The 27,799-nt window shown below is 44.7% G+C and overlaps 2 protein-coding genes across 2 annotated transcripts in view; one reads left to right on the forward strand and one right to left on the reverse strand.

Moving 5' to 3' along the window:
* Positions 1-2,924, reverse strand: part of LOC147673781 (uncharacterized protein F13E9.13, mitochondrial-like) — a 52,890-nt gene extending 49,966 nt beyond the window's left edge. The window contains exons 1-2 of the mRNA XM_086947706.1: positions 2,740-2,924; positions 2,575-2,657 (exon numbers count right to left, since the gene is read on the reverse strand). Coding sequence (XP_086803832.1) covers positions 2,575-2,657; positions 2,740-2,812 — 156 coding nt within the window. The 5' untranslated portion in view covers positions 2,813-2,924. The remainder of the gene's footprint in view (positions 1-2,574; positions 2,658-2,739) is intronic.
* Positions 2,925-3,360: 436 nt separating this feature from the next.
* On the forward strand, positions 3,361-27,298 carry CCNE1 (cyclin E1). The gene is made up of 12 exons (XM_086947707.1): positions 3,361-4,137; positions 4,900-4,982; positions 5,198-5,270; positions 7,772-7,837; positions 13,215-13,360; positions 16,377-16,512; positions 23,934-24,080; positions 24,217-24,312; positions 25,071-25,208; positions 25,291-25,402; positions 25,483-25,640; positions 26,679-27,298. Exons 2-12 carry the CDS (start codon positions 4,969-4,971, stop codon positions 26,802-26,804), a joined length of 1,212 nt encoding a protein of 403 aa, XP_086803833.1. The 5' UTR covers positions 3,361-4,137; positions 4,900-4,968; the 3' UTR covers positions 26,805-27,298.
* The last annotated feature ends 501 nt before the right edge of the window (positions 27,299-27,799 follow it).

A 27,799-nucleotide genomic window follows, 5' to 3' on the forward strand; every position in this document is an offset into this window, starting at 1 on the left:
GTGGAATGCTACCCCCACCGCCAGGGCTGGCGGGGGTATTATTCCAAAGTGTTTGACACCTTACACAACATGTTTTAATAAAGCCAAACCAAAGTTAGAATTAACCGCGAGGATTATAATGCACTTAAGAGTATATAGTATGGCTATATCATAGAACAGCTATAAGGAGATGGTTCCGAAAGCTGCAGAGGGGCTCAGCTCATGCTAGGGCACCCTCTCACATAAAACCAAGCACTCTGCCTCCAGGACTGTCAAGGCCTGCCATAGGAGTGAGTTATAGGTGTATATGTGTCTATATGTATATACAGATATAGGTATACTATATCTAAGTAAGGGGTGATTACACCACCTTACCCAGGCTGTGTGAACAGACCTGTGGTGTCAGTTTGGAAGGCAAACCAGGGGTGGCACAATACATGCTGCAGCCTCTGGTAGGCCTAGGGTGCACCTATGCCCTGGGTACCTATGGTACACTATACAGGGGCTCACAAGGGTGACCCAGTAACCAATCTGGTATGTACCTAAAGTACATGGAGTCCATTTTATAGAGAAAGCAGATAGACTGGGCCCCTGAATAGCAGGGTCTCAGGCCAACTAAGTCGAAAACCAGCAAAACACCAGGCAGAAAGTGGGGGTAACCATCCAGTCAGATATCCACCTTCCAACACAGGCCATCCGACTTGTTGAGGGTTTTATGAGTACACTAACGAAAGCAGTGCAGTGCAGTGTCCTACTCTACTCTACTCTGAAGTTCGATTTGAAAACTGTGTTGAATTTTACCTAGGGAGCTTATCGATCAACACCACACTCGACCACAGGTGGAAGTCCTGTAACATTGATGTTCAGGAGAGCAATGAACACCATGTTAAGTTAATGGAACAATCAGAGAAAGAAAGATGGGAAAGCAACTCAGGCGGAGGAATTGTTGAACAAACAGCAGATGAAAACATATACAAAGAAAATCTGATTCTCCATTTGATGCAGAACCATTTCAAGTGGTGTCTACCAAGGGATACATAGTGACTACCCAGCACCCTCAGAAGTCTATTACCGGACACCCTTCTTGTTTTAGGTACTTATTGTTCATCAGATCTAATTGAAGGAGAGACTGGGTCTGCAACATCAGTGGCTGCTGTTGCCTCTACACCGTTGACCCAGATCCTGGATATTGGTGATGACAGTTCCCAGTCTCCAAGAACAAGATCTGGTTGAACAGTTAAAGCGCCAAAAGGATTCATTGAAGAGATTCAATTGTTTATGAATAGCCATCTATCCAAATATTTTGTTTTAAAAAAGCATTTTTTGATTTAACAGAGGGTAGATGTAATGTCTTGCGAGTTAGAAATGGTGTTACTCTTTTGACTCCTGATGAACTCTGTAGAACTGTGACGTAAATGCTAATGCAGAAAGCAAAGAAGGGTGGTTTAGAATATTGAGTTTGCAGTTACACGCAGACGAATAAAGATGTGTAATAATAAACTCTGTGCATGGCGTAGTCATTAATGGGTAGCCAGTCTGGAGAGGAACCTGCAAGGCTGCTCTAAATAGTGAGAAGCAAATGTACATTAATTTTATTCTTAACAGCGGTCAATACACTAACACTTTTCAGATAAGACTCAATGATGTATTTTGCCCATTTCTTCTTTTCAAAGTTAGGGAGGTCAAGTAAACGGTAATGAGCTTAGCCTGAGGTTTATCTAGCTTCTTCAATGGTAAAAAATTACCGAAGAGTTTGTTCCAGACCTCATCTAAAAATACACAAAAGTCTAAACTGAGAGGACAGACTAGATGTTGATCCTTAAGGCACAGTTGAAAAAGAAGCAGGCGAACGATGAAGAGGTAAGCTAAACATAAGTTTTTGAAAAGCTGACACTCCAGAAGGGCCACACAATATTACATTTTTGCTTGACCGTATTCTTTGAAATGAATGACTAAAAATCTTAAATAGTGATTACACTAGAACCGTGATGAGGAAAATTTCTTACTAAAGAAGATCAAGATGTCCGAGGAGCAACGTCCACCTTTTGGAATTTCACTGAAGAAACTGAGCAGCACATCAAAAAAGAATAATAATGTCATTGTCCTTAGGAAATCAAGGGGAGGCTCAGTTTCCAGACACTCATACTTGAGCAGCCTCCTTTACAATTGCATGACGAGTGAAGAAGGTGCATTGAAGAAGAAGAAACGCGCACATAAAATAGAAGCAGCATCTAGAGCACAACTTACCTAAAAAACCTCTTCCCAAAATCTTTACAGTAGTATAGGTGTATGGTCATTAAGCATGCACATCTGCTCCACAACACCCACCTCAGGATCATACACACATACTCCAATGAATATGTAGTGTAACTGATGAGCAACTTCCAAAGACACTGGGAAAATGCGAACTGGTGACCAGGTCTCGAGTCCTCAAATGCCATGGAAGGAAAACAGCTTGCCAAAGTTTAGAATTCCGCAGCAATAGACTTAGTACCGATCTAGGTATATGCATTCATGCAACGAACATACGCAAAAAACGTAAATCAAATGGCTGTCCATTAGGGCACTAAAAACATTGTTTGCAGTGATACTTACAACTCCAGCATTCTTATAAATGTCAGCTTCCTCACAAGCGTTTTCCACAATGCGAGATATTGGCAAATGACTGCCTGGTGACCCTGCAAGCCATACATTCCAGATGGTTAACAAGGTTAAAGGTGCTACAGAGATCTGTTACTTTGGATTAGGTAGGACCCTCACCTGGTAGTGCCTGCGCGTGCACCATGCCAATGACAGCAGGTTTAGCCTTTCGGAAGAGCTGGAAGAAATTCATGGCTGCAAACTCCTAGACCGAGAGGGAAAGAAAGATGGTAAAGAAATAGCATCAACTGTTAATGGGAGTGTGGACTTTGTCTTTTGTGCAGCTCTAGTTTTCACAGACAGCCTGGTCAATCATTACCTACTTCGGAAATTGAAGTGTACATTTAAATTACGATCTCTTAAACTGCACTGTGCAGAAAAGTGATGTAACCTAAACTCTACATCTCACACCCATGCTCCCAATCATCCACCATCACACATTACTGTTCCTATTGAGAAGCGCTCTGACACCTTCGGGTAAAGTCCGCGCTATATAAAAAAAACATAAAATAACAAATAAATAAATAAATAAATAAATAAATAAAATACAATAAATAAAATAAAATAAATCAGGGTTCAGGGGATTGAATAATCACATTTTCTCCCTCTGCTTGTTTACACGCAGAAGGAGGGCAGACCGCGCCACGGAGTCCCAGCCCCCTTTGACCCTGAAAACACGCCCACGTCTTCTGGGCCCTCCTCCCGTCTCGCGGACACGCCCCACCCGGAACGATTCTCCTCCCTCCTCTCCTCCCGGAAGTCCTTCGCTGTTCGGTTAACCGGACTGAAAACGGGCCCGGGGGGCCGTCGTACCCGCGGATAGGGTGCCCCCTGACTCGGGGCTCCTGGGGGTGCAGGGCGGACGGCTCCCCGGACCGCCGAGCCCTGCTGGACGCTGCCCCCGCCCGACGCGCTATAAAGACAGGAGGTGGCGCGCTCGCCGCTTCAGTCCAGCCCTACCCTGCGACCAGCGAGGGTGTCCTGCAGGAGCTCCGAGACAAGACGGAGAAACATCACCAAAGAGGACACCCTTTCCCGCCGTAAGCAACAGAATCATTCCCACAGGACACCGTATCCACCTGCAAACTACACTGCATTGTACAGGATTTTCACCCCCACTATACAGTAAGATTCAGAAACAGAAGTAAACCCAACAAAGCATCCTATCCCTGTACAAACCGGGACACTAATCAGCCACTGTAACAGGTCTGGAAGGCACATTCCACTCTCTTAAGAAAAAGAAACGGGCCTTTCCCTCGCCTCCAGCAAAGCTACCGCGGAATAGCAGCTCACCAGGCCTGGCTGGAGCAAACACCTACCGAGGCTATCTATCACCCGGCCAACTCTAGACTAAGACACAAGGAACTGCAGGCCAGTTTGCTCTCCAGACTGGGACACGATAGAAGTTTCCAGCCCTGTCTGCCACGATACCGGATCTCCAGCACCAGTGGTTGGGCGGGGGGTGTAGGGCAGATAGAAACTCCAACTTAAGAGGACGAACAACTAACTGCACTACAGGTAAGCCTCCACCACATGCAGTGTAAGAAAATTCGATATTACGGATACAATTGACTGCCCTAAGAGCTCCAGTCGGTGGTCATTGCAGTGTTAATTATCCTATCAAATGGGTCTTAGAATGTTATAGATCAGTTTCCCCCCAAGAAGAAAATAAAGTGAAACCCTAATCACGATACTTGCCGTCTTGCACATCCTCATAGAGTTGATTTACCTCCCAAATCCTTTAATATCAGCATAGGTGTGTGTGGTAAAGTGTGCGGGTTTAGGTGACGTATATTTAGTGCGATGTGTTTTGTTACCGTTCTCCCCCCCCCCCCCCCCCCTTTGGAGTTCCCCAATTCTTGTCTAACTGCGAGTGGTGGGGACGGTTCGTACCAAGTTTTCTTTGCTGGCCCTGCGAGTGTCTTATGCCCCCTAACAAGTGCTGTGTGTGTAGAATTGGGTGTTCCCCCTTGCCAGGCGCTATAGCCGGGCTCAGCAGAAAGCGCGCCTTCCCAGCTCCCTCCCCCTCCGCGCCATCTTCGGAGCTGGCGGGAGCTCTAACCTTTCCTTCATTACTGAAGCCCCACAAAGCGCGCCCTCCATAGACCTTCCGGGTCCTTCGGTCACCGTGTGTAGGGGTGCAGGACAGCAGGAGCCATGGTAGCTAAGCCCCTCCACCCTGCTGGGGCTACGGATTTTCCCGGGACGCGGGAAGACAGATGGCGGCGCAGAACCACCCCCTTCCGACAAGATAATATATCTATTTTTTTTATCCTCAAGGTTGTCATTCTCTCGGTGGACCTCCATATACGACCTGCCGCCACATTCTGAACCAGCCTCTGACCGAGAATGCCCAATGGCAGGTAAGGGAACCTTTTCCAGTACCTTAATGCCAACTGTACCAGCTGCTGTCCCACAGCATGATAGCATACCAGGAGAAATGCCACATTTCCCTGCCTGTCGGTATAACCTCGACCTTACGCCCTCTATAGTACCTTTCTCTAGTGCATAGAAGCGATCTAATTCTGCAGTGCTGTTATGCAGTGCTGATGATTTAAAACTATTTTTTTTCCCACAGGTCTCCGGAAGAGGGCAACGTGAAAACAGACTGCAGCTTTCGATCCAGAAAGAGGAAGGCAGATGTGGCAATCGTGAGTTATGCTATAATGCCCTCACTTCTCTCCAGTGCTAAGAGCATGGCATAGTTTTAACTCCTTCTTTGACACAAAATCACAAATACCTGCCAAAAGAATTCAATTATAGCCTAACTAAGAGGTCATTTGATCTTAACGTGGACTGCGTTGAACATGGAACAGACATGAAACAAAAATTTACAAAAGTATAAAGGTATTATTGCATAGTATGCGCTTTCTTAAATCTATAAATAGCAAACGAGGATAGTCATTTTTTTAATAAAAACAAATCAAAACATTGTATACCTTAAAAGTCCCACATATCAATCTCATACATCACTTTCAAACCAGAAAACATACCACACTTGGATACATTCCATACCACATACAATCCACAAAGCTTAAGTACAGGACAGCCACAAGCTGATCAGGATGTTACAGATAAACATAAGTCATTGGAGAGATGAAAAAGGGATCAGTCAAAATATCCCTGACTGAAAAAACTCAGACGCGTGTTTCGGTGGAGGGCCCCAGCCGGGGCTACAGCTTAATCAGGGCTGATAAGTACAGATCAGTGGGACACATTCATCTAAATGTACATCATGTCAGACATGGAGGTCACATCGGGTTTCCTGAGAAGAATGATAGCCCTCATAGGGTCATATTGCTACTGGCTCCCTAGAGCGGCGCTTCAACCGGTGTCTAGTGCTGACACTACTTGCAATCCTGCATAGTATAGTGTGAAGATTTTATTCCAGATCGGGGAAGCCCAAAAATAGGGCAGCAAAGAAACGTGAGCCTTCAGTTAAATCTGAGGGGGTGTTTGAGCTCTCAAAGGATTCCGGCGTCTCGTATACAGAGATGCGGTATATGAGACCCCGGAATCCTTTAGGGCGTCCGCTGAACTACTCCTCCTTGGAGAATCCCTGGATTCAGTCCACAAGAGCTGAAACACCCCCTCGGATTTAACTGAAGGCTCGCGTCTCTTTGCTGTCCTATTTTTGGGCTTCCCTGATATGGAATAATATCTTCACTATACTACGCGGGATTGCAAATAGTGTCAGCACTAGACACCGGTTGAAGCGCCCTCTAGGGAGCCAGTAGCAATATGACTCTGAGGACGATCGTTCTTATCAGGGAACCTGATGTGACTTACCCCCATGTCTGACATTTAGATGAACGTGCCCCACTGTGATCTGTACTTCTCAGCCCTGATGAAGGTGTAGCCCCGGCTGGGGCCCTGCACCAAAATGCGCGTCAGCGTTTTCAGTCTGGGATATTTTGACTGATCCCTTTTCCATCTCCCCGATGACTTATATTTATCTGTAATATCCTGATCAGCTTGTGGCTGTCCTGTACTTTAGCTGTGTGGCTTGTATGTGGTATGGAATGTATGTAAGTGGTATGTTTGCTGGTTTGAAAGTGATGTATTAGATTGATATGTGGGACTTTTTAGGGCATACAATGTTTTGATTTGTTTATATAAAAAAATGACTATCCTTGTGTGCTATTTATACATTTAAGAAAGCGCATACTATGCAATAAAACCTTTATACTTAAGTAATTTTTTGTTTCAGGTCTGTTCCACTGCGTTGTTAATAGGATTTAATTGAATTCTTTTGGCCGGTATTTCTGTGATTTTGTGTTGTGATATTTCCCCGCCTGTATCATATCGGGGGTCCCCCTTCTATTTAGAATCTACCTCCTTCTTGGATCACCCTTCTCAGTGTTCTCTGCAGCCTCTGGGTGCTACAAGCCAATCCATTGCGACCATCGGCCCAATTGGTGGCACTGACCTAAACACGGAGTCCAACTTGGCCGATTCCCTCCTGGCCCATGTAGTCTGCGTCCTCTGTGCCAAGCCCTCACGAGGCCCGCAGAGTTGGTCCATTTACCTGTTCCAAACTCTGAGCACTCTTGAGTGCCAATTGTTTCAATTTCCTCTTCTCTGCGCCTCTTTTCTCAGCTGATGATGGTTGGAAGCACTCTGCTCTAGGGTATCAGCGCCCTCCTAGGGACCTAGTGCATTTTTGGCACTATGTGCCAGGCCTTTTTTCGGACACTGCGTGGATAGCTTTACATTGAGGCCTTTTGTGGCTATCTGAAGTACCTCTTTTCCCCAACCCAATGCTAACTTTGTTCTGCACTGCAACTGCTGTCATGCTACCTGCTTAAACTCATTCTGCTCTGAACCATCTGTTCCCTGTTTGGCAGTACTATTAGGCAAATTTGAAACTACCATTCCTGGCTGTCCTTCTGGTTACAGCTTCTCTGGTGTTCCTGCTTGGGATATATCATGTTCTATATACCCCAGTTAAACTTGTACTGCAACCGACTATCTTGTATCCACAAATTTGCTCTGCAAGTCAATATTCTTTGAACAACTTGTGCTTTACAGCTAGCCAATTATATTTTCCTTGCCATTTTAATCTGTGCAAAAGTAGCACCTGCTGCTGGCAGTGCCTGGCCATCTCGGCATACACCACTGTTTTTCTAATTAATTGTTTTCTCCCAATTAGCACTTGCAGGACCCAGATGAAGAGGTGGCTCAAATAGAGATGTCCAGGAAGAAGCAGTATGAACAGGTATATTCTTTTCTTGGTTCTCTACACTTACTGAAGAGGTGTAGTTGGTAAATTCCTGACCAAAGATAATGGATGCTTCATGTAGTATTGTGCCATGAGTGATGTGTACTTTCAGTTTTGGTGCACACTTCAGTCCTATATGGAGTAGGGTGGTGGTGCTTAGCTGTGAGGTAGTGTATTTGCTCCTCCGGAGACTATTTAGTGTTGTGAAAGAGGGGATTTAAACTTTGGTTCTTCTAGATGCAGCAATCTTTTGCTTCAAAGCCCTCTCTGTCCTCTAGAGATCTTAAGCAAATCTGCTAGGTGGAGCATATTCATTTATACTCTTGTATATCATGAGCAAATCTTGATTTAATTTCTGACCTGAGTGGAAAGGAGCCTTTGCAGACTTAACTTGGTCATTAGTTTTCAAGATTTCCCAAACCTGCAGTTGTACTGAATCATATCCAGCTTTAAGAACCAAGACAACCCACTAGTTTTATCGAAAACATTCAGACTAATGGTGAACCACCAGGTAAATGCTTTTCAACCCAACTCTAATCAGGTAGTACTGCTTCCCAACCACCATATAGTCTGTAGTTGTATGGGTCAGTAATGGGAGCCTAGACATGACTGAAAGTGTACTCTGTGATGAAATAACAAAGTTGTCTGTTCCATGTGCTGTGGGTTGATTTGGTGCTTATCCCTTCCTAGCTTAAAGGCTTACCTGTGTATCTACAGTTTTTTAAATGTTAGTGGGGAGTTCAGTGAAAAGCAGCCCAGTGCGGCTGTTTATCAGGGGGACGCATGTTAAGGTCAAGAGTACCGCATGCAGCACCTGGGCCGTATCACTGCTCTAGACCAAAACTATGTTGCAGGTCCAGTTCTATTGGGGTCTGTTCTGTGTATGTAGTGAGATCCTCTAAAACAGCAATGCTCTTGCAACCACAAAACAATGTAAAAAAAAATTTGGTTCACTGTAAAGTTGTAACACGCAAATAGAAAACAAAAGCAGATCTTTGTGTTGATGTTCCTTATGGAAAGATGTTTATTAGATCCACATTCAGCCGACACGTGTTTCGTCGTGTTCAAGGTTGAGTCAAACATAACTCCTCAGGGCTGGTGGAGAGACCCAAAAGTCTGTGGGTCAACACGAAAAGGTATTGAATTTGATAGATGAATCCTGTTATATTCATTGTTGCGTATTCAATGATTTTTTAGAGAACCTACTCCAGGTTTGGAGCGAAAGGTTGGGTTTCTACGGATATCTTTTCAGGCCAAGTATGGCTACTCCGTGCCAAAACAGACTAGACACGTGTTAGTGTCTAACTGTACCGGGAGGGGATCCAAAGGTCGGGTTAAGACTAGTAAGTAGTTCGATCCATCTGTGGATTCACGAACTATAGTTTGGTATCCCTCCTCTGTGTTCCCGGTCGCCGTGTTCCAAGGAGTGAGATCCTCCTCTGGTAAGATTTGAGCATTGTACAGGTCTGCATAAAATCAGCGAAATGCTTGTACGATGTTTGTCCTGGGCTAGCCTGTCGCCCCGATATTCCCTCAATATCTGTCACTCTCTGTCCACTGGCCTGCGCACGAAGTCTGTGAGCTAATAAGCACCCTGCTTTCTCCCCTTCTACGTAGTATTTGTTTGGTCCGTAGGAGTGCACATTCTGTCCCTATCCATGTATTCAGCTTTAAGCTCCTTTCTCGTGGCGGTGAGTTGACCACTTGTCCGATGGGTTCCTGTTTTGTTTATGGAGCTCTTCTAACTCTAACATTTCTCAAGTAGCCAGTTTATCCCGCTTCTCACAGTTACAATAAGCTGCGATTGCAATGAAATGACCTCGCAGCACTGTTTTTAGCTCATCCCACAGAAGCACCACTGGATATCACTTGTCTCCAGAAAGGCCATAATTGCTGCTGTAATTTCCTTTACTACTGTTGCATGTTTAAGGAGTTTGAGATTCAGGCACCACGTCCAACCTTGGTGGGGGAGATTAGGCACATTGAGTATAATATGTATGGGTGAGTGATCTGATGGAGAAGCTATGCCTTGCCGGCATCCTGGATTGATGCCACTAAACCATGGGTTGCCATGAGAAAACCTATCCGTGCATAGGATTGGTAGGCAAAACACACAAGATGATGGACGGAATGTTACACAATGGCAAAACATTCACCCCCAGTCACAGATCTGGGTTTAATCCATCGTTATTTTGCTCACCAAGCCACCCCAGTTCAGACATGGCCATAAGCAAATCAGTCTTGACCCTGTGCCTCATGGGAACAGTCCAGCCAAAACTGCCAATCCATGTCTTCCCTGGACCGGAATCCAGCATCCTAGGACCGGTTTCTGGCTATCCACTGTCTTCAGCCAGGATAGCTTGACTCCAGTGGCTTAGTGAGCACGGGACCCACGTCTGGGCAGAATTTATTTTTCTGATTGCACTTGCTCCAAATGTCGGGGTTCATATTCAGAAAGTTGACAGTGACCCTGGGGTGAAAATGTGGCAGTTTGTCCCACCCTCTCTTAAGACAGGTCCAGGGCGGTATCTATTACTAAATTAAGATCTCCGAGGAGAATGTCTGCATCTTTGGTTGCCATTATCTGACTCACAGCTTCTAAGATGAAGGGTTCCTGACAGTCTTTGGGGGGTATAGCTAGTGGTGAGAGTGAATGTGTAGGACCCCATTGCTATACGAAGGGATAAAAGGCGGCTGGGAATTTCTGCTTGTGCGTGGAGAACTCTACCTGCAAAGTGTCGCCACAAGTATTGCTACACCTGCCTTCTTCCCAACCGCAGGTGAGAAGTATTGGCGATCAAACCAGCATAATGTCATGCACCACCAGTCTCTTTTGTAAGATAGGGCGGGGCAGAAACCCTGCGACATGTATTCCATCACCACTCTGGGGGATCTGTATTCGGGGAATATGCATAGCTAACCGCAGCAGAGTAGTATATTGTAGAAAGGAAGGGGCAGGGATAGACTTCTAGTATTGGACATGAAGACATGGGCGCTTCCCCTCTCTGATTCGCTTGGAATTTAAGAGGTTCATGGCACCACCATTGGGGTTGTGGATCCATCCGCTCCCCAAGATTGCTGGCTCCACTGCCTGGAAAAACCTGCCCTGACAGCAGGCAGAAGCAGATCCCCCGAGCCAGTGCCTCAGACTAACCCCTGGGCCTGGTAACCGTCCAGTTACTGAGAGTGAATTCAGGTTCCAAGCAGGTGCCTGGCTTTGCTGGCGGTGTGCCTACCAGCCATCATCCCCCTCCAGAGACCCATGGTGTGATTAGTGATCACGCCTTACGGAACTGCTGGGTTCCGAACACATTCAGGTACCCCTCCCACAGCAGGTTTTAACTATTTAATTTTTTCCTGTTTTTTTCCCCACTTTGGCCACCAGGTTAGGGTGAGCCTTGACGCGCTCACACCGCCGGGGTCTTCACACTGGTCATGATGAACGCCTAGCAACTTGCATCCAGATAGGCAGAAGCATGTTGACTGCACATAGCGCGGCAAAGCTGAACTATCTATCTAGCTTTCCTTACTGCCCGCTCCATCTTTTAACCGTGCTGGGTTGGCCAACGAATAAAAAAAAAATCAGGCACAACCTGGTCACTTTTAATTCACTTCACATTTCACTCACACAAAAAATGACCAGCTCTGCAGTAATTCTGGCATCAAAGCACACTGGGGGGGACATTAGACCTTCCTGGTGGGGCCCGATGATGAAGCATGTCACCAACTAGGTTGGTGAGTGAGGGCTTTCTAAAGAATTTACTGTGATTTTTCCCACTTGCTCCTCTCGCAAGGAAAGTGCACTCTTTTGTTTTGAATGTATTTCGTAGGGGGACTAGAGTGCTTCTTCCTGTACTACAAAAACCCCCCATATGTTTAAAGAGGGTGTTTCAGAACAATGTATGTTAGCAAAAAAAAGCTGTTTATCTCAAATGTTTTTAATGCCTGCCATTCATGACATATAACCTAAACACTTAAAAATGAGAATTGTGATCCAGGATCTAGAACATTCCTCTATCATAATAGAAAGACCACCACCACCAAGGTAGGCTAGCTTTTGGTTAAAAACTACACTTTTTGTCAAGTTGGGTAAATGGAAATCTCCCATTAACAAATGTCCACCATTTTCATGTCTGGTCTAAAGTTACATTTATCAAAATCTCAAATTTATTAGTATGCCCTTGCTTTCTGTTTTGGTAGTCTATAAAAAATTGCTGATCACGGTTTGCAGCTTTGCTGAAAACGTTAGCAGTGTATATTATAAACTACTATAACTAATGTCCCAACTCTTTTTGACTTTTGTTTCAATGTTAAAGATTCAAATTATGCTATACAGTCAGTACATTAATGTGCTATCTTGTAACACTTTTGACACCCTTTTGGAGACAACTTACCACCTCATTTAAGAATTAAACATACATACTTGATGTCTTCAAGTCCTTGTTTGGCAAAACTATTGCCCTAATTGTAAGAATCCATTTTTAGGGTTTGTGGCCCTCTTATTAAAGTTTTCCCAGCACCCATGATACAATACCCATCAAATCGTAGAAAAGGCTAAGGATGTTCTACATTATTTTCGCAGGGCCATGATTGGCCAGGATTCCATTACTTTAATCCCTCAAGAATAAAAAGATTGGCCTATTGTCTTGCATTCTTTCAGGATCTCAATTTGAGGAATATGATCTGTGCAGGTGGCAGCAAAGTCTCCCCATCTTATTTGCAGTGAAATCCTTCATTCTGCTAAACAAATTTTTATTTTTTAAATAACTTTGCATCCAAATGAATTCTGCCTTATTGGTTTTGCCTCACTGCTACTGAACTTTGTTCAATGCACTGATTGGTCTGTTGCAGTCATTTTTCCTACACTAAAGCCTTAATTTCCGTACCTTTCTAATTGCATTTGAGTTGTGTGCTGTAGATTGATTCGCCATGTTGCCTGTAAATATGTGGACATGGATATGTACATCTATTTTGCTTCTGAATGAAAGTCTGCTGTGCAGGTCAGTTTGATGTAGATAATTATTGCAATGTTTAATTTAGTAAAATTGGTTTTAGGAGGTTGCCACAATTTAGAGCTCTCATGGTGTTTTCTGTCAGACCTGTAATGCGGCTGCACCAGGTTTTGGTAGTAAAGTCTCTTTAGTTGTGGGATGGATCTTTTTTTTCAATATTTAGTCCAGTGATAATTACTGCATTCAATAACTGCCCAATCTATAATTGCAAACTAAAAGTTCTACCATACTGGTCTTATTTAAGACCTTACCCTTTTTCATGACTCAGGGGTTTGCAATCCTTAGTTCCATAAATCTATTCAATGCTACTGACACGATAATTGGAATGCAGATGGTATAAAATCTTTATTTCCTTTGTATAGGCTTCCTGTAAGAGAGGCTCTTGTAGAAGCCCACACCTGCTTATTCCTACTCCTGAAAAAGATGATGGCGAATGCAGGAGTGGTTTCTCTCCATTGGATGATCACCGGTTCACTCCAGTGAGGGCATCTCCTCTGCCGATCCTTGGGTATGACTTTTCAGGTTTTTTTTGTTCCTCGAAAGTAGTTACTGCATATCCTCCAGCTTGTATACCAGTGTGATGTAAGTAAATCGTTGATCGATTGACGTATCCTGAGACAAAACTAAAAATGCTGAAGCCTTTCTGTTCATATTTGTTACAACTTACTTTGATCACTTGAAACAGTTCAGGCATTGGTGTACTCTAAAAGTGATGGTTGGAACCTATAGCTATGTTATTATGAATGCCCACTTGGACTACCCCATTTTTCAATTGGTCAGCAGATTATTTTTGTGACTGGATTGAAAAGAAGTAATTGCTGTAACCCATGACTGGTACTCCTGAGTTCATAATGTATAATCTGATAGTTTATAAAAAAGTGTTTGGAGTGTGTATAAATGCCCGCTAAGAATCTGAGTGGTGTACTAGCCATGCACCTATCAGGAATTCAGATTGCAATTCGGAGTAAAACAGATTTCATTAAAACAGGGCTCAACATTTCTTCCTCTGCCTTTAATTTAACCAGCCTTTCCTAGCTGATTTTATAGTTCTCAGTAAATTCTATAGTTTTTTAGAAGCACTTACGATGGTTGTAATCAGAAGTATGGTAATGACGGCACCAATTAATTTAAATACTCAAACAGAATTGCGCCAACTGCTATAGTGTGGGAAATTAGTCAAATACACAATAAGGAAGGAGAAGTAAATCGCCTGCCCAAAGACACCTGGGAGGCAGGCCCCACAAGCATATACAAGTGAGAGAATAAAACAGCAGCCTGTTTCACTGATTAGGCCTTCGCCATGGCCAAGCGCACTGTGACTGCTGGTAAAACGTGCAACCCATAACAGCATGGCCAGGGGGGCCGCAGTGACCCGTTGGTCTGAGGTGTATGCGCTCAATAGGGAGGAAGCCAAGGGTCATCACCGACGTCCTATAGCCCCACTTTGGAACCAGCTTATGTCACTTTTCCTGGGTACTACCCAGGAGTCACCCTCCCGGTGATGCTTGTCTCAGAGGGCCCCAATTTTCAGACCCCCCAGGATATCGCGGCATGAACTAGTAAATTTAGCGGCACAAATCAGGAAATTTAGCGGCACATCTGGGAATTTAGCGGCCTTTTATTTTGTGTTTTTTTTCGACAACAAACACATCTTACTGTTTGAGTTATTTTACAACATGGAGGTATGTACATTTTGTTTATTTACAATTCAGCCCATTTGTTTTGGTTAAAAGGCATGTTAATCTTGGGTATGTACGTTCAGTTCTTCTGAGCACTCCAAATCTAGACCAGTATTGTGCTGCTGGTTAGAATGTAAAAACAATAATGCCTGGATCGATTTCTCTGAAAGGGAACTTCGTCTGGATGAGAGAATAATTTTGTAGATGCTGTTGCTCTTTTCAGCATGTGCAGAACTGGTCACACAGTCCTTGTACACAGCTGCAAGTTGGGAAAGAGCTGGAATCCGCAGCGTGCCCATGTGTGCACTCGGGGTGCAAATTGTGGCGAGTCTCCACAGCAAAACATAAAAAAAGATTTATGGCCCCCGGGGCCTGCCGCGTGCCCAGTGTGTGGCGGGCCACCACAGCATGAAGGAAGGACTGTACCGGTTGCTGGCTCTCCTGCTTGCCGGTGCCGCTCCCTCCCCTGGTCTCAGAGTCGTTGCGCTTCCGTGTTCCTTCCCGGGCTGGAGAAGAGGCGTTCGTCGTGTCCGCTGGCTTTTCTCTCCCCCCTGGCTGGTCTCCTTGGTCTTCCTGCTGGGATGTGAAGACACTTTAAAAGACAATTCCGAAAGTCACTTACCAGGGGGTTAATGTTCCATTGCACGCAAATTCATCTTTTCGGTTTCTCATACTATAGAAAGCCATTTAGTATTCTATTAATACACTTTTGTAGTAACACAATTATTGCGTTCATAGACCTCATTTCCTAATCCAGTTCTGTATGCCCTTAATAGCAAGTACAGTCAGGAGTGGCTGGATGTTCATTGTTTCTTTGCCCACAAAAACGTGCATGCTTTTGTTTGCCACAGTTACTCGAACCTTGCAAGAAGTGTCCTGAATCTTTCAAAGTGCAATAAGCGAACCATCCCGGATTCAGATATGTTGCAGATCACAATGGTGCAACATCTTCGATGCATAAAAACTACTGCTATTTTGAATAATACACTTGCATGACTATCTTACTGAGCTATAGGTGTTAGGGTCATTGCCCACTTTAAATATCACACTGTTTTTATCTCAGCTAAAGGACCTTATTAATAAACAGGAATTGGGACCCTGAAGGCTTTTTTAACTTACACAATGGTTTTAGTAAGAGCACCCCTTACAAACCATGCCGAGCCCGCCCACCCACTCGGTGCAGTGGGTGAGGATCCAATGATGAAGCATGCCAATGGTGGTACTAGTGGGCGAGGATCCTGCTAACCTATCCATGTGATGTCAAGGGTCCCATCGATTCACCTGTGTGCAGACCCCTTTCCACTTTGAAATATATATTTAGACTCGTTATTTGACCTCTTAAAACATTAGGATTTTATCCGTTGTGAAGCTTTCCATCTTGTGCACTAATATCTTAGCAATTCAAGTCTGCAACAAAATAATTGGGCTTTTGTGATTCCTTGTTAAAGACGGGGACTTGCCTAATTTATAGTTTAATTGCTCTCTGCCTCGCTCGAACCATGTAATGGGATTGGTGCGTCTGCCTTTATTTTGCTAATTTTAAGATTGTTCCTAGATGAATATATTCTTTTTCAAATCGTTTTTCTATTTTTGCATGAATAGTACTCTAGGAAATTATACCATACATAATTTGGACACCGTTTTTCTTGGATCAGCAGTTACCCATTACCAAAGAACCGGTTTTATTGGTTCATGTAAATTCTCGGCTGATTTATTATGTATTGGACATTAGTTGATTAAATCGCGATTGGTTGTCCAGCATTGTAGAGAGAAAATCATTCACCCAATGCTATTCTGCACACTATACTTTCCAGCAGGGTTATACATTTTTTTTGTTTTCTTAAGGTTTGGAAGCAAAGATGTTGTTTGGAAGAATATGGTGCTCAAAGAACATACCTACGTGAGGGATAAGCACTTTATGCAGCGACACCCTCACCTGCAGCCAAAAATGAGGGCAATTCTCCTGGACTGGTTGATGGAGGTGAGCCTTGAGTTAATGGCAGCAGCAACATCTACAAACATGCCAAGTTTAAATGTGAACCAAATAGGAGATGGCCTGAGGCTTTTGGTGCATGTCTTGTTAAGCTCCATGGGAGTATGAGCAGACTGCGCAAGTTGAAGGAACTGACGATAAACCATCAAACAGGTTGGAATTGTCAATTATTGCGATCTCTTGCATACAATGTATCTGGGATGCTATTGATTGGGGATTCTTCGAGTTTAGTTTTGCAGAAAACCTTGTTTATGTTAATGCATTGGAATGTTATGAAAAGGTTTGTCCTCATGAACTGAGGGAATCTGTTTTCTTGTATATACCAACAGAAAACGGATATATCATGCACACTGGCAATATAATCTGTGTTGTCTTTATGTGCAAGTGTTGCGCCAGTTTTCAAAATGTTTGTACGTAGCTAATCTGAATTAATATCCTATAAAGTGTAGATACCCTAAAAATCTGACAAGGACCGGTTTTTTTCTGCACCCACGTTTAATAATTTTTGTCCATGTCTGGCCGCAATATCGAATTTTAGACAGATCTATATTCTGCTGGAAACCCTTTCACTGCGGTGGAAAATATTGCATGGTTAACTAGTGTTACAACCAATGTCCATTGATCAGTGTAACATGAAAAATAAAGTACAATGCAAGGAACGGTTGCTTCCTTGTAATCTTAGTTCTCCTTTGGGGAATCTTCATTGAAATGTTAAGCGCAGAATGTTCTTGTGCACGTATGGGATCCAGGAACAGTTTTTTTTCAAAAATAACTTTATTTTGGGTTTATCAAGGCAGGCAGCCAACAGTACAGTACATCTGGGTATATCGCCCACTGCCCCACCATAAACCAACAAGCCTATTCAAGAGTCAAAACCTAAAGCTCCAGCTTGTATATTCGATATTCCACCGACAATTACCCAGGACAGAAGTGGAGTACCTGCCCCGGTCTATGTATGCCTGTGGTGCTGTGGCCAAAAATAAGTGTGTCTACTCCCAAACCACTCCTATCTAACCCCTCCTCCCCCCTGCCCATTGCACACAAACACAGGAAGTTCCTGCGGTTCCAAGTCGGCGCCAATCATTATCAATACACAGTACTCCCATTCCGACTAAAGTCTGCGCCAAGTACATTCTCGAAGTGCATGGCGATGGTAGCGGCACACCTACGGAAGAACAAGGTGTTTGTCTACCCCTACCTGGACAATTGGTTGATCAAGGCATCCTCCTTCTCGGAAGCGAGAGCACACTCCCAGAAGACATGCGTTCTCTTGAACAAGCTGGGGTTGCATATCAACATGTCCAAGTCTGTCCCGACTCCGGTCCAATGCATACAGTACTTGGGAGCCTCCATCAATACGCTGTCAGCAAGCGTGTCTCCTTCGGAGGAGCGACTATTATCACTCCTTCGGAAGGCTCAGGCTCTTATGACAACTCCATCTACAACAGTGAGGACGGTGTCTTCTCTACTGGGATCGATGGCCTCTTGTATCTTCCTAACACCACACGCACGGCTGCACATGAGACCGCTGCAGGAGTGCTTGGAAGACCAGTGGGATCAGAGGAAAGGATCTTGGGACGACAAGATACAACTGTCTCTGCATGCTCTTCAGTCTCTGAAGTGGTGGTGTTCAGCGGAGAATCTCCTCAGAGGGGTTCCCTTCCACAAGGACATTCCCACGCAGACTGTCGTGACGGATGCTTCTCTCCTGGGGTTGGGAGCGCACTCCGGAAACCTACAGATTCAAGGAACGCGGTCCCCGATGGAGGCCACGTATCACATCAATTTCCTGGAACTCAGAGCTGTTCACTTGGTACTGAAGGCCAACTCTCTGCTTGTACAGACGGACAACACCACCACGATGTATTACCTCAACAAGCAGGGGGGCTCAATCACCCACTCTGTCGCAGGAGGTGCAGACGATCTGGCACTGGCTCTTAGCCAGAGGACTGACGATAACGGCTACCCATCTGCCAGGTGTGCAGAATGTTCAATCGATTCTCCCAAAGTCAGCAATGATGGTAGGTGTAGTGATACGTTCGAAACATCGGGTTCATGATTCTCCAGAGTACCAACCGAGGGCTTCGGCACCTCTTGTCGCACGGGGTCCTCGCCCAGAATCAAAATGGTCGTCATGTAAATCGTAGCTGGCAGCAGTTCCAGCAGTGGAGCAGGGTCCGGTTCCACACACTCCAATAAATATGTATGTTTTCTCATGTTAGTGTGCGGGTGCACAGCCCTCCTCTCCATAATCATCTAAATCCAATTTTAGACTCCTCAATCCAGACATCTGTGGAGCCGCTCACACCTCCTTACTCCGTCTGTGAAGACCTCATTCTCTATTTATCTTAAGGCCTACTCCTATTATGCCTCTTCACCATTCACATGGGTTGGTGCCTACTCAAAACTATTTTAAAAATAAGCATCAAACGCAATCCATCTATGAAGGTGCATCTTCTATCCATCCTTCAGAGTGTTCCTGGATACGGTCCTGTAGTGTTTCCACTTGTCAGGCATGTGGGAATCCGTAGACAGTCTTCACAGGTCAGGAGCATCTGTTTGACCTTTTTCTACCACATGAAGGGCACTTGAATACCAGAAAAGTACTCCCCAAGTCCTTAGTGTTGTCGAGTAGCACTGGTTTAAAGGTTTGGCAAGACTTTCAAGAGGGGGAAAAGGGTAAGCTCTGTGATTCCAGATCCCGTTCTCAGCAGCTGGAAAGAACAAGCATTTGCAATGCAATAGGTATCGCCTTTAGGCAAGTTTAAGCTATTAACATTGTAAATGGCTGCCTTTTATTGGTTTTAAAAACAAAAAATAAAAGCCATTGTCATTTGCCATGTCTGGCTGAAACTCGTGTAGATGCGAGACCTATTGCATTGCAAATGCTTTATCTTTCCATCGTGCTGTCTGCTCGCCTCCCTCCCCAATTGTAACTGTCTGTCCTGTGCTCTCTATTCTCTCCTCTATCGTCTTTCCTCCTGGCCCTTGTGCTCTTTTTTTAGGTGTTTTTGCATCTCTCTGGCTTTCGCCCACCACTCTCCTCATCTCTCCGTTACCTCGGCTGCCTCTGTTTCTCCTGCTCTCTGGCCATCTCTAGTTCTTTCGCTACCACATTCAAACCCCTCCCGCTGGTTTCCCATCTGCTGTACCCTTTCTCTTCCCCCACCTCGCCCCTTCTCTCCCTCTCATGCAATGCTGGGACCTCTGCAGCCCCTGCTGCCTCCCCAGCCCCTCTGCCTTACCTCACAGAGCCGGTCCAAGTTCACTATTTCTTGAAGCATAAAGAGGCTGCAAAGGGCTGGGGTGCCCCCTCCATGATAACACAGTTGCTGCTCCCCCCTCCTTCCTCTTGTCTGAAAGCATGTGGAAAGGGCTGGTTGGAAGGAAGGGGCTTGGCTGAGGAGGGGGAGGGATTCTGGGGCTGGGTGCGAGGAATGGAGCTGGATGGTTGAGAGAGTCAAGGAGGAGAGAAGGCATCATGAGAAAGGATGGTGTGCCCATAAGGGGGAAATAGCTTTGCGGAGGATCAGAGATGGAGGAGTGGAGATAATGAAGTGGCGAGGGGGAAATCCGTTAATAGCGAATACAAACTCCTGCACCTAGCAGCAATGTCTAGGAACATGATTACTGGGGCTTTTACCTGAAATGCAGAACATTTCCTCCCCAGGCTGGTTCGACTAGGCGCTTCATGGTTGATGCAGCTTGCTCGCTGAGAATGATAGCGACGTCATCTGCTACTAATGAGAGGAAATAGTGGCCACAGGAGGCCTGCATCTTTACCCATTCTCTCGTGAAGATGCGCCTTAACTTCAGCTGCAAAAGTATGTGGACAATCGCTGCTACATGACGAGCTTAACTGATCACATTAGCGTCTGAGATCGGATTGGCCCCAATGGTAGTTCCTGAACGAATGCTCTCAGCTATGTAATGTAATGTAAAAATTACTTGTAAAGCGCGGCATACACCGGACGGTTTCTTGGCGCTGTTCACTTTATTCGGTGAGAGGCAGAGGGGGAGGTGAGAAAAGCTTATGTATGAACACTACGGAAAAGATGGGTTTTAAGGAGAGACCTGAATTGAGAATAGGAGGAAGTGAGTCTGAGTTCCAGTGGGGGAGAGTTCCAAAATGAGGGGGCCAGAAAAGAAAATCTAAGACCTCCATGTTTTTTGCGCCTGAATCTGGGTGCCTGGAGGAGTGCATGGTCAGAGGATCGGAGGTGCCTGGGAGGGACGTAACGATGTAGAAGGGAAGAGATGAAGGAAGGGCCGATGCCGGCCAAAGATTTGAGTAAGACAACCTAGTTTAAACTTGCAACGCTCTGATACAGGAAGCCAATGAAGGGCTTTAAGCAGAGGGTGGACATGATGTTTAGGTTGGTGGTAGATCAGGCGAGCTGCCTGATTCTGTATCAACTGCAGTCGTTTGATTTGATATTGTGGGATGCCTGCATACAAAGCGTTAGCATAGTCGATCCGAGAGATGACTAGGGCCAGCAGTGCCAAAGGGAGGGCTTCGGTGGTCAAGAAGTGGGCTATTTTTCGGATCTTCCTAAGCTGAAAAAAGCAAGAGGACACAGTGGCACTGACCTGATGCTTCATAGAAAGATCGTGGGAGATATAAACCCCCAGGCTTTTCACTTTATCAGCAGGGCGAGGAGGGGACCAAGTGAAAGGGGCCAGAAAGTGGAGTTCCAGGGGTTGGATGGGCCTCCGACAAGAACAAGCTCCGTCTTGTCGGGATTAAGTTTGAGATGGTGAGCGCCCATCCAATTACTGATATGACAGAGGGTGGATTGGAAATTTTGGGCCGCTTCATCCGATGAGTCAAGATTGAAAACGAGCTGAATGTCGTCTGCATAGTTAAATGCAGGCATTCCTCCCCCGGAGGGAGCGGATCAGAGGGGTGAGGTACAAGTTGAAAAGAAGTGGTGACAGGGACGAACCCTGCAGAACGCCACAGGTAAGCTTCCTCCTGTCAGCGGAAAACTGGGAGAGTCGGACGGATTGGTGGCGGTTCGTCAGGAAGGAGCGGACCCAGTTAAGGGCCGTCCCACCGATGCCCGCTTCTTTGACACGGTCGACCAAGATGGTGTGGTCGACCGTGTCAAAGGCCGCCGACAGATCCAGGAAGACCAAGGCTTGGCTAATGTTGGAATCAGCGCCTCTACGGAGTTCCTCCATGACAGAGGATAACCGCCTGTCGAATGGGCAGGTCTAAACCCGGCTTGCTGGGAGTCAAGGAAGTTGGAGTCTTCGATGAAGGAGCTGAGTACGCTGGTCACATGTGTCTCAAGTACCTTACTCGGGTCAGGGAGATGGGACGGAAATTACCCATAACCCCGGGATCAGCGTTAGGTTTTTTTAATATAGGAACCACCTCAGCGTTCTTGAACTGGCTGGGGACCTCACCGAGCAGTAGAGTTGTTCAAGAGGGCCAGCGGAGGGGCGGGGCAAGCCGAGACGGCGGTCCGGAGAATCACAGGAGGGCAACAGTCTGTGGGGGAACCAGATGAAACTTTGAGTAGGGAGAGAAAATCTTCCTCTAGTATGGGGGGGAGCTGAGTGAGGGAATGGGGGTTAAAAGAGGAGGTGACCTCAGAGGGGCGTCGCCGGAGATCCGGGGGAAATACTGTTTTTAATTTTGCTGATTTTTTTTCTATAAAAAACAGTTGAGGGAGTCGCAGAGTGCCTGGGACAGAAGGGGTTTAATAGTCACCCTATCCGGATGTGAGCTCCTCCACAATGGCAAAAATGTCTTTGGATTTTTGCGCAGAGTTAAGATTTTTTTTTTTTTGAGAAGTAGGCGGTTTTAGCTGCTAAAATAGCCTGTTTGTATTCTCCAGATAGTTTTAAAAAGTGAAGTTTCTCTAAAGGGTCGTAGTTTCTACGCCAATGACGCTCAGCTCGGCGAAGTCCCAGTTTTAGGGATTTGAGGCTATCTGAGAACCACCGATGTGCGTCATGAGGACGCTTGGCTCTAATTAGTTTGAGGGGAGCGACCATGTCGCTGGCGGACTCTAACCATTCAATTAATGCGGCTTCTTGAGAGCCTAGGCAGGGCGCAGCCGAGGATGTTAAAGAAGTGAGGAAAAGGTAGAGGTCTGCTTTATTCCAATTGCGAGCCAGAAGGCTAGGGCCTCGGCTATGCTCTTCGTATCAGGCTGCACCTTGTTGGAGCTAGCCTGGTGTTGAAGCAACACATGCTCCGACCAGCCCCTTCCCTTACCCGCCCAAATAAAGCCGTCTGGACAGGAAGCTGCGAGAAGAAAGAATAAATCAAGATGGCGCGGGAGCCCTCAGAGCGTCGTATTGTTTCAGGTTACCAGGGCAGAGCGCGCTACACGGGGAGCAGGTGTGGGTATAGTCAGAGCAAAAGGACACGTGTGGGTTTCTCATGCCTTTGGTGGGAGGCCCATGGGCTGTGCATGGATATCAGTGCGCCACTGCCATGTGGCAGTGTAAACCTCATCACTTTTGTTGTTCAGACATGTTATGGCAACTTATTGCAGCACATTAGCGTTAAAAATGATCCCTCACATGAGCAATATTTAATTGAGCGCGGTATCCCTCAAGTGGGCGACACGCTCCGATGTAAAGTTAAAATTAATAAATACCAAGCCGGAATGGCAATAAGTAAACAGTGTGCGCCGCGTTGCAGCCGGAATGACAGTCCTCACCTTCTAAAGGAGATAGTAACATGCTGCAAGTAAAGCATCCAGTCCCGGTGGGCGGGGCTGAAAGTGGACAGGGTGGTAACCAGGAGGGAGTAAAAAGCCTGCTTTTTAATCGTGAGCCAGCGTTTAGCATGGAGGATGACGCCAGCAAATGAGAAAGATGGGTAGGGCTTCAAGTCCGCCTCTGAAAGCTTTAGAATCCATATTGATTCCAAGAAGCCCTTGCATGGCGAGAGCAGTGCATGGGCGCTTCTAAGACCAGGCGAGACCTAAAAACTAGAGTAACTGCTACTGACTGGACATGATGGAATAATGGAGGACTGGGCGTCGCTGTCTGGTTTTCAGCCTTGCATAGCTGCAGCCCATGTGGCCACTCATGTTTTTACTTTAATTTCCTTTTTAAAAATACATTTGTGAAAGATTTTATTTCCTGGTCACCTACCTTACTGACATATATATACTTTTTATGTTCCATTTATTGAATAAATATATTGGATTTGTCAAAATTGCCTTTTTTGCAGGGTGCTGAATTATTTCAAAAGAGAAAGTATGGCTTTTCTAAAGAGATGCGAATGTGAAGCACGTTCTGTGTAAGTGATCCAGGATCCTGCATGTGCACAGGACTATGCAGTGCCCATGATTTAGTTGAGAATTAAAGCTATAAATAACTGGTTTTCCTGTGGTACCTGCTTTGCCCACAGCTCAGTAGAAAATGTCTAATTTATTTTGCAGGTATGTGAGGTGTACAAGTTACACAGAGAAACCTTTTACTTGGCGCAAGACTTCTTTGATCGGTTCATGTCAACAGAACAGGACGTTCTCAAAACAAGGTTACAGCTGATTGGAATTTCAGCTTTATTCATCGCTGCAAAGCTAGAGGTAAATTCTTAGGAACTAGATTGATTGATTGAAATAGGCTCTAGATTCTCATCTGAGACTTCTTGAATATCCTTTTTGAAATGGTCCTGCTTAATTTTGTGATGGTAAAAATGTATATATTATGGCTCTGTTACAGGAAATATATCCACCAAAACTTTTCCAGTTTGCATATGTTACGGACGGTGCATGTACAGATGATGACATTCTGCAGATGGAACTAATTATTTTGAAGGTACCTGCATATTACATTTTAATTGACGTCCTAACTTTTTGCATCCCAAATAAGTATTAAAAAATATTATGCTTATGGCAGGATTAATAATCCTCCGCTTTATTCGGTTTCCTTACCATAAGAGTATTAATAAAACTAACTTGTGCTAATTATTGTAGGAAATACTTCAAAGTATTGAATTTGATTTTTAATTGATTAAAGCCTATCCTCTGTATACATTTGCAAATGACGAACGATTTAATAGTATGGTACCTTCCTTCATTAATCTTGATGGGTTGAGTTTTCTCATTGAACATTAAAAACTGCCAGTGGATCTATTATTGGATGATTTATTTGGGTTATGCATTCCTCTGGTAGAGGGCCTCCAGCACGAAAAGATGGATTCAAAACCAGTAACTTAACTGCCATGACTTAGCAGTAGTTAAAAGTTGTTGCCAGCTGTTGCTACGTCATAAAGACGTTGCAGACTGCCCTGGCTAGGCTCTCTTAACTGCCTGTCAGAATAGTGCTGGAAACCAGGGAGCACAGCTTCTGGAAGAGATGGTAAGAGTGGTGCCAAGTGACTTGTGGCATTGGATGGCTGCCTTCTAATTGGATGCTGCTTATTGTCTTTGTGGGATACCTTAATGTAGACATTTTTGGTAACTTGTTTGCCTGCTTTAAAAATCCCCCCATCTCTAACAAACTGGCAAGTGCGCAGAGATTGATGTGGAAAACAAATGAATGGTAAAACTTGTATTGTTTCCCCTTTCTTTTAGAGCCTAGGGTGGAGTTTAAGTCCTCTGACAATGGTGTCCTGGTTGAACATTTATATGCAGGTAGCATATTTAAAAGAAGAGACCTGCGAAGTGCTATTGCCACAATATCCACAGCAGATCTTTGTGCAAATAACCGAGGTGGGTATGCTTTAATTGGTGTTTAAAGTATATATTTTGGGGACTTTGTCAAGCAGATGCTAATGTATTTTCTTTTTGTTAGCTTTTGGACATTTGTGTGCTGGATCTTGGGTGCTTGGAGTTCACGTATGGTGCCCTTGCTGCTTCAGCTTTGTACTACTTTTCTTCCATGGAATTAGTGGCCAAAGTTTCTGGTAAGTGTTAAGCATGGTGGTCTTGATGGTATAGAGTACGGAAGCATTTTCCCCTCCCTCAAAAAGTTGTCTCTTTACAGGCTATAGCTGGAACGAGTTGGAGGAGTGCACAAAGTGGATGAGTCCTTTTGCCCTCACTATAAAAGAAGCTGGAGCCGCGCCACTTCGTACTTTCCGTGGTGTAGCCCCTGAAGATATTCACAACATACAGACTCATATAAACAGCTTGGATTTGCTGGTATGGCGTGATGTCATTTCAATATATTTGACTAGCTTTCTTAACTTTGGATAGGATGGGGCTAAGTTATTCAGTAAAGCATATTGGTCTATCACAGATGTTTTTGTAACATTGCTTTGTTTGCCATGGTGTGTACATGGGAGTGATTGAGATTTCTGTTTGGTAACCAGATTAGGTGCATGCTTTGTTTTAACTTTACTGGGTCGCTTGCAAGACTTGCAGTGCAGTATAACCCACCTCCTTCAAAAAGACAGCGGTCTGTTATTGAATTAATTAATGGGAAGCTTTATTGAATGATGGCATTAAAAAGGCAAAAACAACAATTGATGGACGGAATGTTGCACAATGACAAAACATTCACCCCAGTCACAGATCTGGGCTTAATCCATCGTTTTGCTCACCTCAACACCCCAGGTCAGACATGACCATATGCAAAATAGTCTTGACCCTGTGCCTCATGGGAACAGTCCAGCCAGAACTGCCAAGCCATGTCTTCCCTGGACCTGATTAAAGCATTCTAGGATCGGACTATCAGCCGTCATCAGCCAGGATAGCTTGATTCCAGTTGCATGGAGAGCTCACGTCTGAGCATACCCATCCCACTTGGGGTGACCAATGCAAAAACAAATGATGGACGGAATGTTACACAATGGCAAAACATTCACCTCCAATCGCAGACCTGGGTTTACTCAGCGTTATGAACTGGAATGGCTTGGTGAGCAAAATAACGATTAATTAAACTCTTATCTGTTACTGGGGGTGAATGTTTTGCCATTTTGCAACATTCCGTCCATCTTGTGTGTTTTGCATTAATAAAGGGGCTCAGTAGGTTTCTGATGCTTGATCTATGATGCCTGGTAAATATTGCCAACCTGTTTTGTTACCTGGCAACGTGGCTAGGCTTGTCTTGGATTACAGGAAGCTTGGCATTTGTTAGTTGGTTAGGTTTGTGGTGTTTGGAGAACGTTTTTCCTGTTTAGAACTGGTTTTGAAAGTATTTTTTTCGTTGTGATAAATCAGTTTTACTCTATTTCACAGGACAAAGCTCAAGCAAAACAGGCCATATTGGCTGAAGCAAATAGGACTACTCCTGTCCCTTCTGGTATACTTACACCGCCACAAAGTGACAAAAAACGGAGACTCGGGATGCTGGAAGTAGTGTGAAAGTTATTAAAAAGGTGTTGCAGGCCACATCGTGGACTACGTTGGAATTCTTCCTTTCTTGATAAAAAATGACCCTTTCTTGAATGCTGCAAGTGAGATTTTTAATAAGCTTAAATGAACTGCAAGAACACTTTGGGAAGGGGAGGCTTTTATTGAAGTGTTTAAAGAAACCTTTGGCGTCAACGGATCTAGTACACCAGCCTTTTATGGAACACTGAAGCGTTCACAATGCTGCTATGGCAGGTGATACTTGATTCGATTAACTATTAAAAGCCAATAACAAAATGTACCATTTGGGTGTCTCCAAGCAGCACCCATTGGTACCGGTTTCATCCATGTGAGTGTCCACCCAACTGACTCTGGAGGCACAAGACACTGTGGTTGACATATTTGTGTTTTTTTTTTTTACCGAAGCATTGGTTTACAACCCTTGTTTTTAACTTTTCTTTAAGTGCTGCTATGTTTTTAAATAAAATTTGGTCTTCAAGTTTTAATTCTAGCCTTGTTAGCAATCTCATTTTCTGTAATTGTGCGTGCTGTGCACAATACTCCTTGCATGCACATTGCATCCACAGAGCAAATGAATGAAAATGTAGGATGTTAACTGGAGTTGGCGGTTGAATTGGATTGCCTCTGAGGCTGCCTACAATGATTATCACCATGGCTTTAGGCCTGCGGCCTCGATACAAGTACTGAAGTTAATCTGGAGATAAGAAACCAAGTAGTTCAAGTGCAAAAGTGTTTATGGTCCTGGTATGTACGGCATAGGTCAATGGTCAGTACATCCCTCGCCTGTTACCGAGTAACACATGACTTTTAGGATTTATATATTGACAGTTGTATCCTATTAGTTTTTATGGAGCATTCTGTGCAGTGCATTATTCAGAAACGTTGCTCTTTGTGGTGAAGCACATAGTTTACTATACTGACCTATTCAGTTCTGCTGCCCAGTTTTGGGGTGGTGGTTTAAAAAATGTCATTATGTGCCTCTGGGT

This window comes from Lissotriton vulgaris, chromosome 12, assembly GCF_964263255.1.
Source record: "Lissotriton vulgaris chromosome 12, aLisVul1.2, whole genome shotgun sequence".
In the NCBI taxonomy this organism is placed as follows: domain Eukaryota; kingdom Metazoa; phylum Chordata; class Amphibia; order Caudata; family Salamandridae; genus Lissotriton; species Lissotriton vulgaris.